The sequence below is a fragment of the Etheostoma cragini genome, chromosome 7 (assembly GCF_013103735.1).
Source record: "Etheostoma cragini isolate CJK2018 chromosome 7, CSU_Ecrag_1.0, whole genome shotgun sequence".
NCBI classification, from domain to species: Eukaryota; Metazoa; Chordata; class Actinopteri; order Perciformes; family Percidae; genus Etheostoma; species Etheostoma cragini.
In genome coordinates this window covers 24,353,156-24,371,551 of record NC_048413.1, presented here as the reverse complement: position 1 = coordinate 24,371,551, position 18,396 = coordinate 24,353,156, and the positions used below count along the sequence as shown (strand labels likewise).

Here is an 18,396-nt window from a genome sequence, read left to right as displayed (position 1 = left end):
GGGGACATGTGCACATTATGTGCAATGTCATGCTGATCGGCAGCACACTTTTTCTGTAAACTGGCAGGTTTCCAGTTAAAAGAGTAGCAGAAAGTGTTTCTCTGTTCACTCATCTGAGAGCAAACACACCTTCGACATCATCACCACATGAAAACAGCGATATGTGAGAAAGTGATCATGAATGAGCAAAGGTTTCTCAGTGTGCATGGTTCTATAGCTTTGGTTATTTAACCTGACACACACATAAAGGTTGTTTGTTCCCCTCTAGTCTGTGTGTGCTTTTCCTCCTCGGTAACAAAGACAGGGTGCTGTTTACACACTTGTTTCCATTATCCTGCTGCTCTGATTCTGTTCTAGGGACTGGACTGTGTTTGGACAGCTGCCCGCCTGGCATCACCCTCTGCCAGCCGTGTGAAGCGGCTGCTGGCCTGTTCTAGTACAAGTGTACTATGACCGCGGTGCCCTGGATGGCGGAGGCGGACCGGGTGGGGGGCTCAGGGGCTGGTGGTGGGCTGTTATGTAATATGGTGTGGTCAGTAGATTGGCCTACCTCACAAAAACTCTGACTTCTGGAAGAATCTATTTCTTATGTTTTCATTCGTTTCTATTGGACTCAGTATGCCTAGTCTTGTCTATACTTGTCTTGCTGTAAAAACAACCAACCTCCACAAGGACTTTAAAGTTTCATGTTTTCTCATCCTAATCCTGTTTTGATTTATCCTTGATTTGGTCCTACTTCCTTTCCTGAACTCTAAACATAACAAATACTGCTTGGCATCATGACCAATTCATGACCATTCTCCTTTTAAAAGGTATTTGCATATAACCTGAGACTAATGTGTCAAATATCAAAATGTTCAGAACAAACTCACCTTTCAGTACATCCAGGCCTTAATTTGTTCCAGGGTAATTTATGGAGAGATTATATGGCCCTAAAGGTGCAAAGTTAATAGTCCTATTTTTGAAATTTCCCAAATCTCTTGTGAAAACAGACCTACACTGAATTATTTTGTGCTAGAAATTTGTTTGCAAAAGTCTTGGGTTCCCAAAAGTAGCGTAATAGACCTTAACTGCATTTCATTGCCTTGTACCTGTACCTGTGTAATGACAATAAAGTTGAATCTAATCTACTCTAATCTAATACATGAATAACATAGCATTGTAAAATGTATCAAATTACATTTAGTAACATAGCTTTTTTTAATTAGGAGTGTTAACATCGCTTGGATTCGCCGGTGTGTCTTCTGTCTTCAGAGGGTTAACCACCTCATGTATGCCCTGCTCATTAGCTTCGTCTTGACATTCTTCGCGTGTGTTTGTAGATTCAGTCCATAGCGTGTCCTCATTCTCATCTATGAACTTGTGCAATATTCTTGTGTGTGTGTGTGTATGTGGGCATGTATGAGTATACACACGGGCCCACGGTAAGTTTAAAAAAGCACCCAGTTACTGTCAGCTAAACCCCAGTGGTGATGTGGGCTGAGAGATAAACACATAGATGAGTGGTTGGCAGCATTCTTCCTGTTTCAGACACAATTAAGCCACTATATAGTCCAACCACACGCCATTGTGGTCAGACAGTGATACACCACTCTGCTACTGAATGCTGGATACGATCTCACATTGACACCAGTATAAGTACACTCTGGTTGGTGTGAGTGGACTGGATGGTAAAGCTTCACTGTTGAAACCACTTTATATTTCATGTAACTGACAACAGTTTGTGTGTTGCGGTGCCCTCCTGGCCCCGGGGGGGGGGGGGGGTTAAGGCACTGACCATGAACCACAACGTCTGGCGGGGGGGCTTTGTTGCATGACATCCCCCATCTGTCTTTCACCCCTCATTTCCTGTCCCTTCTTTGGCCACCCAATAAAGGCATGCTAAAAGGAATAATTGTGTTAAAAAACCATTACAATTGGAGTTCTGCTTTTCTGTTTTAAAGACAACGTGATGCGTTGTCCAAGTGGTTAGTGTAAGCACTGATTTTTATATCACGTTATAGGTTTAAAAAGTGAAAAAGCCCAAAGTCCCCCCCAAAGGCACTTATCTCAAACAGAAAACACAAACTGCTCCAAACAGCTCTATTGTAGTCCAGCCTTTACTTCCGTGACAAACGTGCGTCACTTTGTAACATACGTTACAATGCTCACCTAGCTGTTAGAGTGGCACACCCTTATTCTCTGCTTGTTAATGGCTAGTAGTCCTTACCTACTGTAGCTACCGACTCCCAACAAAGATGGAACAGATGTGCGATGCCTCACTCTGTGGCTAAAACAGAGAGCTCAACACATAGAGTGAAAAGATGAGCTGCAGCAATGTGCAGTAAAACAAAAAAAAGATGTTTTCTGAAAATTAAACCCACATTAACCTATTACTATATGACCTCTAAATACAATTATGAACCTGAAAATGAGCATAATATGAGCACTTTCAGCCAACATGGATGGGAAGTACTTAAACACCATTCCATGAAATCTGGGCAACAATGTGATGTGGCCAAAAGCAAATGGAATTTGAAATGTAAGTCAACAGTATTTATTTAATCTACAAGGTTGAGTGTTTAGACTACTATTCACTATTTTCTTCACTCGGTAACAACTTTTTGGCACAAAATATTTGTTTCAAGTCTCGATACCTACAACACAAAGTGCATAGTTAATAACTTAGTTCAGTAGCGTTTTTAAGAAGCAAATCTGCAGCTGGCTCTCCAGATCAAACAAATGACCCATATGTTGTAAAATATGTGCTAGCCATAATGTTGTCCTTTGAAAAATAAAAACAAAGTTGTTTGTATTTAAATGAATGAATTTTAAAACTTGTCAAAGACGCCCTGGTGGAGTGCCACGGACTTCCCTTGGAGAATAACTAGCCTACAGAACAACTACAGGGTATTGGTCCTGTATCATGAGGTCACTTCCGCAAGAATTAATGCACGATTACCTTGATGAAGAAAAACAAAGTGGCTGAACTACCAAATCTATCGAAAACAACTCTGCTCAACTTGGGAGTCCAGCAAAGGAAACCTCAGGAAAGGAGATTTACAACTTTGAAGAGGGTGACAACAGAGGAAGCAGAAAACAGCTGGAAGAGCCCGAGTGTATAAACACTGAGAACAACCTGAGATGCTGAGCCCGGTCCCCAGGATAGCAATTACCATCCCCACTGTAATGGATAAAAAACATCCTCCCCTGGTAAAACATGTGTTCCTTGGTATTGAGTGAGCTAATAAAGAGACTGGTTAGATAATGTCTACAGCCCGAGAGGAATAAGCTGAAAAACAGAATGAAACAATCAAAATAAGAAAACTTTTTTTAAAATCTATTTCGCAGGAAATGAACAAATTTAGGCTGCTCAATTATGAAGAGAAATAATAACCACGATTATTTTTGGTCAATATCAAAACACCATTATTTTACATGATTACTCATTCTCTTTTAGAAAGATGTTGCGGTTATTGAACTTTAAAAAAGACAGTGAAACACCTTCAACTGTCAAATTTCCCATAATACTTTTGCCGTTTTTTTCCATTTAGAACAAGGGACCAAATACAACTTACTTGCCAAACATAATGTCTGTGTTTTCCTTTAGGATTGAATGTTGTCCAATTCCAACGGACCCACCGCTGAGACGTTTTTGGCGGAGCTGTTTGTTTAATAGTCAACTCGGGAGAAAGGGAACATTTTGACGATAAACTACATCAACACAACAAGATGTAGTTAAACCGGACGGGCCCAATAACCTCTGGATAGTTCTACTTGTTGTTAAATTGCAATGTGAGCGCTAGCCGACGGGGGGGGTGTTATGTCGGCAGGATCATTTAAAAGCCAACCGCGACTACATTGTGCGTCTGCCCTATTTCTGGTACCGTGGCGGCAGAAAGGTTGCTATGGCGGGCCGCCACTACCAAACCAACATAGAGGAAACACTGAATTTTCAAAGTAATCTTTCCAGATCAATCTGTTTTCATACAAACATCAGGAGCAGAAATCATAATCACGCTTAATACTTTAATTGAATGTACAGCCCTAGAACAAATCGATATAATCACTAATGCTATAGACGCACAAACACACAACCACACAGGTTAACCAAACTGGATCCATCGGCTGAGAAGTAGTGATGGGCAAACTAGGGCACGATCTCGGGAAATATATCAAATGGCGATTTTTCTGCCAGATATTGCGATTTTTAACAAAAAGTGTAGCTAATGTTCAATATTCACTGTGTCACAAAAAAAATGTCATAAGAAACCATCAGACTGCTCTATATTCTTATGAGAATGGGAACAGAGATGTGCAGCAATAGGTTTTTTTCTTTTAATAAGCATGGAACATTGAACAGTCCCACACAGATCATTTATCATAAAAGCTAAACATCAATACCTTTCTGTTAACTGACATTTCTGATATGCCTCAGTTCTATAGCAGCATCTACATATTGCACATATTGCACCTTCTACATATTACTACATATTGCCCCTTCTACATTTCTGTAAACACTCTGTGGTATGTATCATTATTCCATCATTTCTTTTAGAAAAAACAGAAAATATAATAATTAAAAGAGGAATAAAATAATGTTACATCGAATGTTACAACAAACATTCAACTGAAAATTCACATTCGATTAACGATTAACTAATCTCGTGATTAAATCCGTCATCTCCAGGGCAGCCCCTCACAAGCGTCCAGTATGTGCCGATGGGACTTACAAAGCCTCCACCAGCTGGGACCTGCCCACATTTCTGCAGAATTTACACAAGTTACAGTTACCTAAGACCTCAGGAAGACAAACTCTACACACACAAGCTGCACACAAACACTCACTCACGTGCAGACGTGGATCCCTGCAGACAGTCAGTGGAAACGGACAGCCTTCCCCTTTCCTCTTGCCATCCCTGCCCCCCCCCCCCCCCCCCCCCCCCCCCCCCCCCCATTATGTCAGGACAGACCCCACCTACAACATCTGCTATGCACAAGAAGGTCCTTTTTCTAAAAAATGTAGCTCTCTGGCAGAAAAAGGAACCAGAGTTTTCTAAAGTCAAAGAAATGCATTCTAACCAAAAATCCCTCCCATTCGTCTGCCAGCCGTCACAGAACAGTAGCTGGATTCAATCTGGGAGGGGTTGGACACTTATACAACAGATGCACACACGGGCAAGGATTTATACACATAAATGTAAAAACACACACATACACACATCCCCGGAACCTCTCTTGCTCCTTTCCTCTTATATCTGTCCCAAAATAGTCTTGATATTTAGACAATGATGGGCATTGTGTGGGAGAGCTCCATTACTGACTGCAGGCCTGGACACTGTGACCTCAGCTTCAGCTGCACATGGTCAGTGAGGGCACATACTGAAAGAAGCCTCGGAGGGGAAACTCTTTTTACGGATTTTGCCATTAGAAGGACTCTGTGATTGTGACTCATAATGGGACATTGTCTTTAGAGCATTTTCAAACATCTGACCATTTGAGCAGAACACTTTCAATTGCTTTGAATTTAATTGTCCCAAACTGCATGAAAGAAAAACATCTTCTCTTGTATTATTTTATCCCTGACCTGACTAGCGTTCTCACTCACAATGAATGACTTACAAAAAAGATTCTAATACACAACTGGAGTGACACCAATACATCAACTTCCAAAATTGGATTTTAGAGTACTCTGTAGTACAATAACATTGTCGGATTGATGATGGACAATTACTAAGGTACTAAAACTTGTCAAAAACTGGCGCCTACATTAACCACAATTCAAATCGCCTAGAAACTGTTTGGTCGAAGTTCTGAGTGTATTATCTAAGGATTCTTCTTTGTAACTACACAGACCCAGATGTTTTTTCGTTTTCAAACGTGTAGTCTTCAGAGCCATCCTACACAGACTCAAGTTGACATCACTTGGGGACATTCATCAGACTTTGCGCGGTTCCCTCTTGAGACGCAAAGGGCATACATTTACACTGTACAACTTTTTCTAACATGCAGTAGTACTCAACAAAGCAACAGCTGTAAACAGACTTTGATGTGGAAAATCAGTGGAGGTCCCCTTTAATCAATGCAGGAATTAGTGGAAAAACTCACATCGTTATTTTCCTAGACTGTCTAAAGATGGGGTCACACCAGAAAGTGCAAAGCAAAGTCTATTGGCATATCTTCTTGAAATATGTTGTTCTAAAAGCTTGGTAAAGTAGGGACTACTGGGAAAATGCTAGTACTAGACAGTCACATAAGCTCTCTGGGTTTCTTTCTATTTTTGCTGTACTGGGCTGATTAGTCCCCCCTGGTATTTGCTCTCAGGACAGGAGATCGTTTCATTCAACAAAGGTTATTGGATGGGAAAGAGCTCTCCTCCCCTAACTGATCCAGCAAGCTCGTTAGCTCATTTGCTAAAGGGCAAACGATTTTGCGCAGGTTATTGATGAGATCTCTAACAGTCCAAAACTAGAATTAGAATTCGTTAAAGCCGAACAGGAAATTTCTTAAAGATTCTTACTTTACTGTCACATAAGACAAAGAAAAGCCACACACCCTCACAATTAAGTAACTGGAGCAAGCGAATGTTTGACTTGTTTTCTTGAAACGAGGAGTCAATTAACACGAGATGCTGATACATTTCACGTCGGTAGACTGATCAATAAATCAATGCTAATTGTTTTGGCTTTATAATGAATAAATGTGATCTGTTTGCCAAGTCATTTTGCATCTCGTGTCCAAATGATGTAAGTGCAAAGCAGGTTTTCCCGTTGAAAATCGCACAATTCTACAAGTCTAAAAGGGAAACCTCATAGGTCCTAGAAAGACTTTAGAGACTTGACTAAAGTCAGAGACTCCATGAACTTCAGTGGAAATAGCCAGAGTTAGGGCTGGGCAATACATCAATGTTGTATCAATATCGCAATATGAGACTAGATATCGTCTTAGATTTTGGATATATAATCTAATGTTGTGTAATGTAATATCATGTGTTGTCTTTACCTGGTTTTACATGCTGCATTACAGTAAAGTGATGTCATTTTCTGAACTTACCAGACTGTTCTAGCTTTTCTATTATTTACCTTTACCCACTAAGTCAGTAAATCATTTCTGGAGAATACTTATTAAAAATCTAATTGTGTGAATAACATTTTGTTAAAGCACCAATAGTCAACTACACAATATTGTCGCAATTTTGACATTAAGGTATTTGGTCAAGAAACTTGACCAAGGAACTTTTAGTATCCATCAGCAACAAGCCATCAGTTTGTAATGTCTGCTTATTACACGATGTTTCATGCACTACAACACATGCCATTCAGTGAGAGACTCCTTGTGTACTTAAATCCCACCCACCATTGAAAGTGTTTTTATCTAGGTTCCTGCATCATTTGTTGGCATCAAGGCCCGCATGTGTGTTAATAAATGGGTGTCAAATCATTTGTATGTGAGTGTGCATGTGTGTGTCAGAAGGGTGGGACAGGCAGTGGAGGGAACAGAGACTGCCTGTTCCCGAGGTGAGGTCAGCGTGCCGCCATGATACACTTCCGTTCACTAGGACTCCTGCTGCTCGCTCACACACACACACACACACACCCACACCCACACCCACACACACACACAATGACCTTATTTATATATACTGTTTAGTGATATTGATATTACTGTGTATTGATGGAAATTACAATTTACACTCTGTTTCGGTAGTAATCACTACACACAGGCCAGCATCCTGAGCAGTTGGGGTGGGGTGGGGGGGGGGGGGTATGGTGCATTGCTCAAGAGCACCTGGCAGTGCCCATGAGGTGGCATCTCCCCTGAAGTGGCATCTCTCCAGCTATCGATTCGGTCCGTACGGGGACTGGAACCAGCAACCCTCCGGTTCCCAACCGTCAGCACCACCAAGACCCCCTGCTGCCATTGTTGATATTTACTGGTAGAACACACCATCTGCTTTGCCTCAAAGGTTTCCAGTAACATGGCTTCAGTACATTAGTGGATGACATCATCCAAGGCTGATGACTACGTGATGGTTAGACATGTTAGTTAGGACCAGATCCTATCACACTGCAGCCTCAGACACATGACCCGCAGGAGTTCGGTTTCAAGGAAACCTGTAGCTACTCCTGCTGGACTAGATGCAAATCCATCCATTCGGTTTTTATTGCTGACTGGATTTTACTGGTGAGACTGAATGGGTGCTACTGTAGATTTCAGTGAAACTGCATCTGGCACAAGGGAATGTGAACCAGGCTCTGTATTCGCCTCTTTGCTGTAGGAGTGAACAGGGGGCGTCCTAAGTAAACACAGCCATCATGGACCATCAAACTTCTCAGTTACACCCAATAATTACAAATATAGAATACCTACTGTACACAGAGTACAACAACAGTATTATACTGCTGGTTACAGAGCATATCCGGTGGAGTGCCTTAGTGCCTTGCTCAAAGGCAACATAGTTTGTTGTTGCCCAAAATGGGCCACAAGATGATTGTTCATTTTTAAGGATAATAAAAAAAAAAAAAAAATTCTTAACTTAATTCCAACATATTATTAGCAAATATAAATCTGACTCTTACTGGCCTATAGGTAGGGTAGTCACTAAGATAGCCATCCACAGATACAGGTAATCCTAAGGATTCACTGTGCCAAATTTAACATTAAAACATAATTCATAAATTCATGCCAACAAATATTTAATCGCTTATTATTCTATGCACTAAAAAGGTATGTATAAAGGCTTTAGGCCGCCCACACGTTATTGTAGTCAGAGTTTAAAATGCAACTTAATTTCAAAAAATATGTAGTAGGGGGTCCCTGATCCATTGGTCTCTCTGCTAAAGGGTCCTTGGCTTAAAAACGTTGAAGACCCCTGGGATAGGAGAAAGAAAAAGGCTTAACGACCACACTGTTATCAGGAAAGGAAAGGTTGGAGAGGTTGGACAATGTTATCTTGTTGTTAATGCGTAGTTGTTTTCCTCATGTCGTAAAGCAGGATAGGAACTCTGACAAGGGATGGTGATACGGAGCCAACACTAATTGTCGGATGTATGGACCACGCAGCAGCCATTAGTCAGTGTAGGCATGCATACATACACACACACATGATCATTCACCAACATGACAGATTTTTGTTCACAGCATCCTTTAAGTTAACTTGTGCACTTGATGTGCCCTTGGGAAAATTGTACATCACACACACACACACACACACACACAAACACACACACACACATATAGCCTATCATCCCAATCCGAGGAGGCTGGAAGCAACAAGTTGCGTCTTACTCAAGCCTACTTTTCTTTAACAAGGCACTAGCTTTTGCCCAAATTGCGCTGTAACTCCACTATTTGGGCACATTTTATATTGCATCAGGAACTTTATGTCTCCATCGCAGGGCTGCAACTAGTGTTTATCTCCATTGCTAAATGTCAATCAATGTTTCCCAAAGCCCAAGAAGCTTGTTTTGTCTACAACACAAATATATTCAGTTTACAGCCATTAAAGCCAGTTAATAAACCAGAAAAATACGCATTTAAGAAGCTGAAATCTGAGAATTTTTACTTTAAAAAAAAGAAAGAAAAATAAATAGTTGACATCTGATTGATTAATCTTTGCAGCTCTACAAAATGTTTGAGTGATGTGTAAGAGAAGCAGGTAAAGGACATCTAAATCCCCTCTACAGCTCTTGTCCTTGGCTTTTGACTATTATTTACATTTATTTTAGGTCAAGAGCTAGGAATTCACTAAGAGTGTTCTTGGAGATGCGTAGTGGAGTAACCATCACACTCATGCACACATGTGACTGGTTTTGCATTGGCTGCTTGAACTCATACAAACGGTTTCTAACTTGCATTTTAACGTTAAACCAAACTAACCTGACACCTTTCTTCTTCCGTCAAAACCTTGCACGCGCACACGCGCTAGGGAGAAACAAGCCCCCCCATCTGATGTGACTTTGCGACATTAACAATAACAGAGCGGCGCTGACGCAGTACAGTACGGACGGTGTTGCGCATCAAATGACTGTTCTATTCAGAACCCTATGTCAGTTTAATAAAGTGCCACGGACAAAGAACACGTTTCTTTTAGTCTCTACATTTCTCATACCTAGCCTACTTGTGAAATCACAGTAATTAAAACAGTATTAAGTATCCTATATAGGCCTAATCTGGGGTTATCAAATAAAATGTAGTGTAACTTGAACCAACATACGTCACATCACATCTCCCATTGAACAGCAGTGCCGAGCATATTTTTCTCTTAAGGGAGCCTTCTCCAGAACAGTTCTATGTAGGCCTATAACTTAAAATATGTTGTAAGATGCCTGAGCAAACATCTCATACAGGCAAACCTGAACATAATTTTAACGTTATGGAGTCTCCACAGACACACTTTCACAAAGTGCGCAGCCAGCACATGAAAACTCAGCATCATAACGCCTCCATCCAAAATCTGCAAATCAAGATCTGCAAATCCTGACTGTAAGTAACTTTAACTGGACGACCCATCACTGGCTCTAAGGCAGACATTACCACACACTTTCTGTCGAGGCTCATAGACTTTGTGGTCTTACCTTGTTCATTTTCCCGCTAATCATATTCCCTGGGTTAAAAGCTGCCCCTCATTCTCTGTTAGACCATCGGTAACATGGCCTGCCACAGAGATAACTTGTTTTCTTTACTCCGGTCCACCCTCCGTTCAGGGGCTGCGGGGTGGAGCTACACGCAGCTAAACGCATGTGGGGAGTACTAGAAGTGGAATGTCCTCCCCTGATAGGCCGGTTTCTGGAGGGGAGCGTAAGGAAACTGGATCTCGATTGGCTGAATTAAACACTATAAAATCCCTGTGACGGAGGTGATGATGAATCCAGACTGTGCTTTACCCTATCATCCCTCCTCATAGTATTTGTTTTATCACATATGTCACACAGCGTATTCCTATAATTCCTAAATATTAGTAAAATTCTGTTGATAATAGTATTCATCTCTATATTTATTCAGTACATATCTATGTCCTGCACTCATGGAACCATTGTGTCTCCTGCACATGCTGCTATTGCATTTTTGGTTAGACCTAAACTGCATTTTGTTGCCTTGTACCTGTACCTGTGTAATGACAATAAAGTTGAATCTAATCGTATATATTGATGAGGTGGTTGTGCAATAGTATTGTTGCTTAAGTAGTTTCAAATAAAATGTGATTAGCTGTAATTAATTAACTACAGATTCAGCCCTATATCCTTCACAACAAGGTCAAAATGACGGTATGGTAGGGGGATCTGGGTGGGACTTTGTCAAAAAAAAACTAAAAGGCATTTGAAACCTTAGCATGTAAACAAACCTGCAGCTATGTAGCTCTCTCTCTTACTCTCACACTCACACACACACACACACACACACACACACACATTTTAATTATGGGCCCAAAGTGCACAAGGTGGCTCTGGGCCTCCTCCTCTCCTCCTACAGTATACATGAGCATTATTACATGTGTAACAGACATGTTTATGTCAACAAATAGCTCAGGAACTTAACCTAGTCTGAACAAAAAGTGTTTTAGTCAGACTCTCTAGCTTAGTGGTTCTCAGCCCTTTATTGTCTGACGTACCCCTCAGCCCAAGTAACTCGTCATCCTCACCCCCTGTCCTCTTCTACGTGTGTTCATTTGTATTTATTTTAAACTGGGTGTTTAAAGGAAGTGTTTCCTCACCACAGTCTTTGTAAATGATCGAGTATGTCCCAGACCTAGTGTCCTGAGATAACTCCTGTTATGATTTGAGGTGGATATTGTTACAATACATATTTTAAGGTCTAGTCTCTTTTTTCACAAGGTTCAGTCAACCACTCAGAGTTGCAAAGGGTGGATGTTTTAAACTGTATCCATTTTTTTGCCACTTGTTGACTATCATAGCCAGCAGGTTACTGGATCAGCATCTCAACAATTCAAATTAGGTATTATTTTTACCCTTTAACACAAACATATCAATGATATATTTTCAATGAAATGACAATACTATTACTTTTTTTTCTCTCCAAATAAACCTGACCCACCTGACCTACTCCAAAATCGGCCCGTACCCCGTGGGAACTGCAGAAGTATCATCTAGGTGTATAAATACTCTGTTAAGAATCACTGTTCAAAAGTCCCCATGTCATCTTGGGCTCTGTGTGGTCAGTGTGTCCCTATTCTCTTACAATGCACTCCCAACACACCCACACACACACACACACACACACACACACACACACACACACACACACACACACACACACACACACTCACACACACACTCACACACACACACACAGGTGCGCCTGGATTAACATCTGCATTGCCACAGCTGCTGAGCAGTGACTAGTGTGTTAGTAGCAGCACCTGGTGGTGAAATAAGAGAAAGGATTCAAAGATGTAGTGTGGATACAGCGTTTCTAGTGAGACCAAAACATGAATAAAGCATGTTTGCATTTTACATTTTCAAAGGCAAAGCCAGGCTCAGCTGATTACTGTGGTAAAAACAAAGAAAACACTTCTTGCGTCAAACGTGGTGATGTAAATCTTAGACTCCTTGCCAAACTATCTGTACATGCTTATGGTTGTGATACATTGTGTATATGCACATGAATGCATTGAGAGTCATGCCTTTTGAGTTGGCTGTCTTAAATTGTTGGCCCGTAACACTCCCCAGTCTCAGACTTCTAATGCAGAGAGCATTATTTATGTCCGCTGCTTGCTGCTGCTTCAATCTCTTAGTCACTTCCATGTGTGTTCGATTGACATGTAGGTACAGTATATCCCTGCCAATCAGTCTGAAACCAGACTTTGAGTCAGTAATAGCTCCCCCCCCACCAAAAAAAACATGTGCAGTAATGCAATCCATTCTTTTTGCTCATAATACCAGAATTTCCGCCTCATGACATAAAAATGCAGGTCTGATAGAATGGAGGGTTTTGTTTGTGGAATTTTCGGCTCCCTTTCTTTTGGATTGTGCCGGGGTGAGGGAAAAAGATGATGGTGTTGGATAGGGGGCGGGGCAGGGGAGCAGGGCGGGGGGCATGGATTAAGAAGCAGTGAACAAAGTGGCAAGGTGAAAAAGGTAACAGGAGGAGTGCGGAGGCCACATGCCAGACTAAGAAAATACTGAGGGACCATGAGAGACAGGAAGCTGGTGCTTGGGATTGGAATGAGGGGTTGAATGGGTGAGTAAAGTGGGGGAGGGTCCTGTTGGAAGAAAGATGGAGATGAAGAAAGAGGGGGAAGCTTTTGAACACACATGGAATGAATCCTGACTCCATCTTTCTCTGCACTTAGACCAACACTAATTGAGTGCAGTCGACACCATAATGCAAGGTGCTTGGTATTGGTAAACACTCTATGAAGTATTGCAAGATGGGGGCGGGGGGGAACTGGAACTGAGAATTTTGAGTCTTGAGGAAGTGGAAGGACTTGGATCAGGCTTGGAGGTAGATGAGAAAGAGGGGGACAGAGTGGGAACCCAGGCCAAGAGGAAATGAGGGGAGAAGGAGGCTCAAATAGGGGACTGTGTAGCCTGATGAAGGATTATGTAAGACAGCACTCCGCCAAAGACTGATAAGGTGCAGCTGTTGAAGGAACTAAAGAGTGAGAAAGCAGTGGGTGAGACACAGAGATACTGATGACACTGTGGAGCACATGTTCACATTTATTGTGCCAATGAGTTCAATAAAATCCATTCTCTCAGCTAATGCTTCTCAGACCTAAAGATATTTTTCAGAACTTGGACAAACGACAAGCTCGACATCTTTGGGTGCATAGTTTTCTGTGAGGTGTTTCTTTTAAGGGCGGTGCTGTTTTTTTACTTACTGAGAGAGGAAATAGTTTATGTCTTACCCTTTTCTCTTGATCAGCTTTCATCTGCGTGCCCACAACAACAAGCATTGCTCAAATCCTGCTCAGAGTTTGGGACGGATCATTGTTTTTAAGGCCAGGATTCTAGTCAGCCACCCCTCGAGGTTTAAGTGTGCATTGGAATTCATCTTTTGTCTGACGTCCAGGAGTGTGAGAATTGCTTCTTCTTCTATTCTGTTTTACTTTGTTTCATTCTGGATGTTTGGGGGCGGGGGTGTCTATCTTTAACCCTAGCCGGTCAGCGTTCCTTCCTGTGTTGGGTGTGTTTGTAGTGGATGCCTGTGGCTCAAGGCCTCAGTATATGTCATGACTAATCTAAACTTTTGGTGCTCATGAGAAATTACAGGGTAGCTAAACAAATACATATAAAAACCCCTGTCACAAAGCCAGGCCTCTATGTATTTCTAGAGTCAACAACAGCAGATCCCGTAGGATAACAAGTGATACTTCATGGGTGACAAGCAGTGGGTTGAAAGAATGGACTTTTATTTCTGGAACGCTAACAATATAAACAACTACCAGTGGGCCTGGAATTCTTAGAATCCATAACACTTCTAGAGTAAGGAGCAAAGCAGAGTTATGTCAACGAAAAAGAGATCAACACATAACAGAGTCTATAGCCAAATCAGAAAAACCATATCAGCCTTTAACCAATCCCCTAACCAATGGGCTATCCTCGAGACCCTAACCATTCAAGATCAATGCCTAACGTTGACAGGCACAGAACAAAAGCATTAGAAGGGACATTTGCTAGTTAGCCCTAAACACAAAGTACAAATGAGGTACATTGGTAACATTAGTTTTTGGTCATAAAACCGAGGTATTGGACAAATGAAAATTCACTCAGAGTTATTACAATTCAACTTCAGGGGGATATGAATGTCTGTCCCAGATGTCATGACACTACATCTAAAAGACATTTCAACGCCCAAAATGTCAACTTCAGGGCTGCACTAGAGGCAAAGTCAGATAATCACCAAAGTCATACAATGCACAGGCACCATGGATTTATGAACTGAATCTCATGGCCATCCAATAGTCGATGTTTCATTCAGGATCAAAGCTGTTGATCGCCTCACGTTGCTTCCTCTAGAGCCCTGCTGGTAGCGTGGCTGAACGATCCTGCAGTAAGGGCTGTGTGAGAATAGTTTCAAATTAAACTTCAGCTTCTTAGTGATTCCATTGATTAATATCAGATTTGAACCCTTGGCTCTGCATGTACAGTGGGTGATATAAGTGCACATTTATTATGATGAGTGCCAAGCTATTAGGGACTTTAAACTTTCAGTGATCTGTTTGTGATCATCACACACAATGAGATTTTCCATAAAATTAATTTAACAAAAAGGCCATAACCTCGAGGTAGTTAATTTCATTACTTCTGTCTCAATGCTCGTCCACTTAGATTTTTCCCACATGATTGGCTGAGGCTTGTTTGGCTTGGGGCTTTTTTAAATTTTTTTTTTTTAAGAATGCCATTTGAACTATTGTGTCTGTACACCAGGATCTATTTATGTCAAGAATCCAGTTTCAGAACATTGTTTGTTGATGTTCAGCTACTCTCCAGCAACAGCTGTCCAAGAACCTTTGGACAGCAAAGCAACAAGCTTTTGAGTATTTGAAATCATAAAATGCTACGGGTAATCAACTAATTAACATTTTTAATTAATTCATGGAGTGAATAATGGAAATTCCATCATTTGTAAAATAACACCACTGCTCAGAAAACATTAATGACACTGAAAGATGCCTCGACCCCACCCTGCAAACTAAAAATACTGTATGTAAAGCTGTTAGTGACACAATTAGTGAGAAAACGGTCAATGAAAAACGTCAAATGACAACAAAAAAAACCATCCCTTTCCCATGTTCCTGACATTACATCAACAAAGTGCAGCTTGTGGAACATCATTTTCTGTTGCCAAGTTTTTCCAGTAAGTACTTGGCAATGAGTGTGCCAGGATACAAAGATATTAAAGCCAAGTCACATCCTGGTCAGGTTTTCACTAACAGTCGCATCTTCTCACACCTCTGTTCTTCTGCAGGTCCATGGAAAGCAACCATAAAAACGGGAACAACAAGTTCATGAAAATGACCATAAATGGATGAGACAACATCTCGTCCTCTAGGATAATAAGTGAGATCCAGCTGGTTCCCACACCCCTGTAGTGGGGTCGGTCACTGCAGGATGACGTCGTCCAGAGGGCTCCACATTCCCACGCTGCCAAGCATGTACTATGGAGCCACTGGGCCTGTGGTGCAACCAAGCTTGCACGCTCGTACACAAACACACATGTGAAACAAACCCAGATGGAAGATGGAATGCATGTACATTTAGAAAAATGCATGCACACACTTGGATAATTCACACATCTGGATACCAAAGCAGCAGAGACTCATGTCTGTATGCAATCCAATGTGATACAAACTGTTGGACAGAGGTCAAAATGGGCGCTTGATAGCTTAATATCACTCCAGCCAGCTAGCCCGGTTCTGTTGACATGATGGTAATTCCTCAGCATTGCTGAGGCCGTCACAATAGTTCCATTGTGTAAGCAAAGATGTGACCTCAACTCAGAGATGCCATCCTTATCTACATCACATTTTCAATGAAACACAAGCAAAGCACATACACGCGCTCCTTGTGAGGATATACACAATCACTTCTTCAAACTTCAAATCTCTTATCACATTGAAATTTACTCAAACAAAAGAAGAATGGGATGTGAAGTTATTTCCTCGCACTTTACTATCACATATGGCTCTGATGTTAACCAACGCTGACCTTTGACCTGAAGGCAGCAGGGGAGATAATTTCTCATCAGGTATAAAAACTATACCACGACCTCTTACTTTATTACTGATTCCTAATTAATGTTGGTCTCATGAACATGCAAAGCATCCTTTTGTTTCATGCAAAATTAAGAAAAAGAGACAATTGACAATACTCTTGCCCTTACACTTTTATTCCACACATGATGTGGGGCGCGTACTTTAAATGCCCCAATCTAACTTCCCTGCTGACAGTTCGGTCAGAGATTCTGGTGTGTTATGCCAGTAGCAGAACATGTAGCGTTGATCCATTAGCCTCAGGGTTACCTCTAGACCCCTAAAATTCTAACTTGTTGTGTCTAACTGACGGCCAATTGATGTCACTTGAGGCGATTTCATTAGATTTCCCAGAGCTCCCTCTAGAGCAAAAAACGTCACCTGTAAACAGACTACGATGTTGTAAAATGTGTAAAATCTTTGCAATTCCCCTTTAAATGAAGCTATTACAATCATGCAATATAAAATATACAGTATGGGCTCCATAAAAGAATACACCATGTCTATAATATGTACAATAAATATATATGAAGACATGTTACATTGTTACATTGTTATTGTACATTACTGTGGACACAATGACATCCTACATATATTTTCTCTGTAATGGGGCAGCGGTGGAATCGAAAGGTTGGTGGTTCGATCCCTGGCCCTGCAGCCCCATGTTGAAGTTACCTTGGGCAAGACACTGAACAGAGTGTAAATCTAATGAGCAGGTGGCACCTTTTACAGCACTACCTCAATCGAGGGAATTTTATTAGATTCTCCACAGCTCCCTCTAGAGCAAAAAACATCCCCTGTAAACAGACTACGATGTGACCCATCCAACACGGAGCGCTTTGAGAAGTCGTTAAGACTGGAAAAGCGCACAATAGGAACTTTAAATTTACAGCTATAATGTACCTTTAATCAATAACTTTGTCCAATACCCTGACTACAAACACAGGCACTTGTCATGGATGCATATAAACACATGCATGCCAAATTAGTTGTTTATCTATCACTCACATCAACACTGCATGCACACACTGACCTTTGTCAGCCTCATCCTGCCACTCTCACTCCTCTCCAGACTCCTTCTCTTCAGAGACGAGTGTCTGACCACTGGCACAGGTTGCACCTCTTCCTCCCCACACCAGTCCGAACTCAGGACGCAACCCATATAGGTGGACGGGTCCACTGGACTTTGGACCTCTCTTCTCCTCTTCTCTGGGCAGCTGTTTTTGTCAGCTGGAAAGGACCAGGACGCCCTTCCCCTTTTTCCTGGCTCTCGTTCAGCCCTGCTGCAGGGAGGGACAGAAGGATACACTCTGCATGCTCTTGCTGCCCTCCCTCCTTTTCTATACGCACTTTAAAAACACCTCTCTCTCCAACTCAGCCTGCTGCAGTCACATGTGGACTCCCCCACTTTTCTGCCTCCACCCCTCTCACTGCTCTTCTTTGTTTCACACACACTGTTCCCTACAAACACTCAACCTTTCTTACGCATACTTAGGTTCCCTGCTTTACGTTTTCTCTCTGTTTCTTTTTTGTCGAACACACTCACTACATCCCCGTCCCGTGGACTCCAACACATGACCCTCGACTCAAATGTCAAGGCTCGAGGATCCCTTAAAGCTCTCCTTTATTTCTTCTTTCTGTCTTCACCCCTTTCTCTCCTCTTGTTGCTTCTGTCCCACTTCCCCAGTCCTCTCATCGCA

At 41.7% G+C, this 18,396-nt stretch overlaps 1 protein-coding gene across 7 annotated transcripts in view; it reads right to left on the bottom strand.

Annotated features, from left to right (window-relative positions):
* Positions 1 to 18,396, bottom strand: part of tns2a (tensin 2a) — a 57,320-nt gene extending 38,924 nt beyond the window's left edge. For 3 of the 7 annotated variants that reach the window (XM_034875905.1, XM_034875909.1, XM_034875906.1), the window contains exon 1: positions 17,730 to 18,395. In XM_034875905.1, the coding sequence (XP_034731796.1) occupies positions 17,730 to 17,858 (129 nt within the window). In that variant the 5' untranslated portion in view covers positions 17,859 to 18,395. Of the gene's footprint in view, positions 1 to 10,556; positions 10,731 to 17,729 lie in introns of those variants that run through there. The other 4 variants (XM_034875907.1, XM_034875908.1, XM_034875910.1 and 1 more) reach the window with 2 other exon arrangements.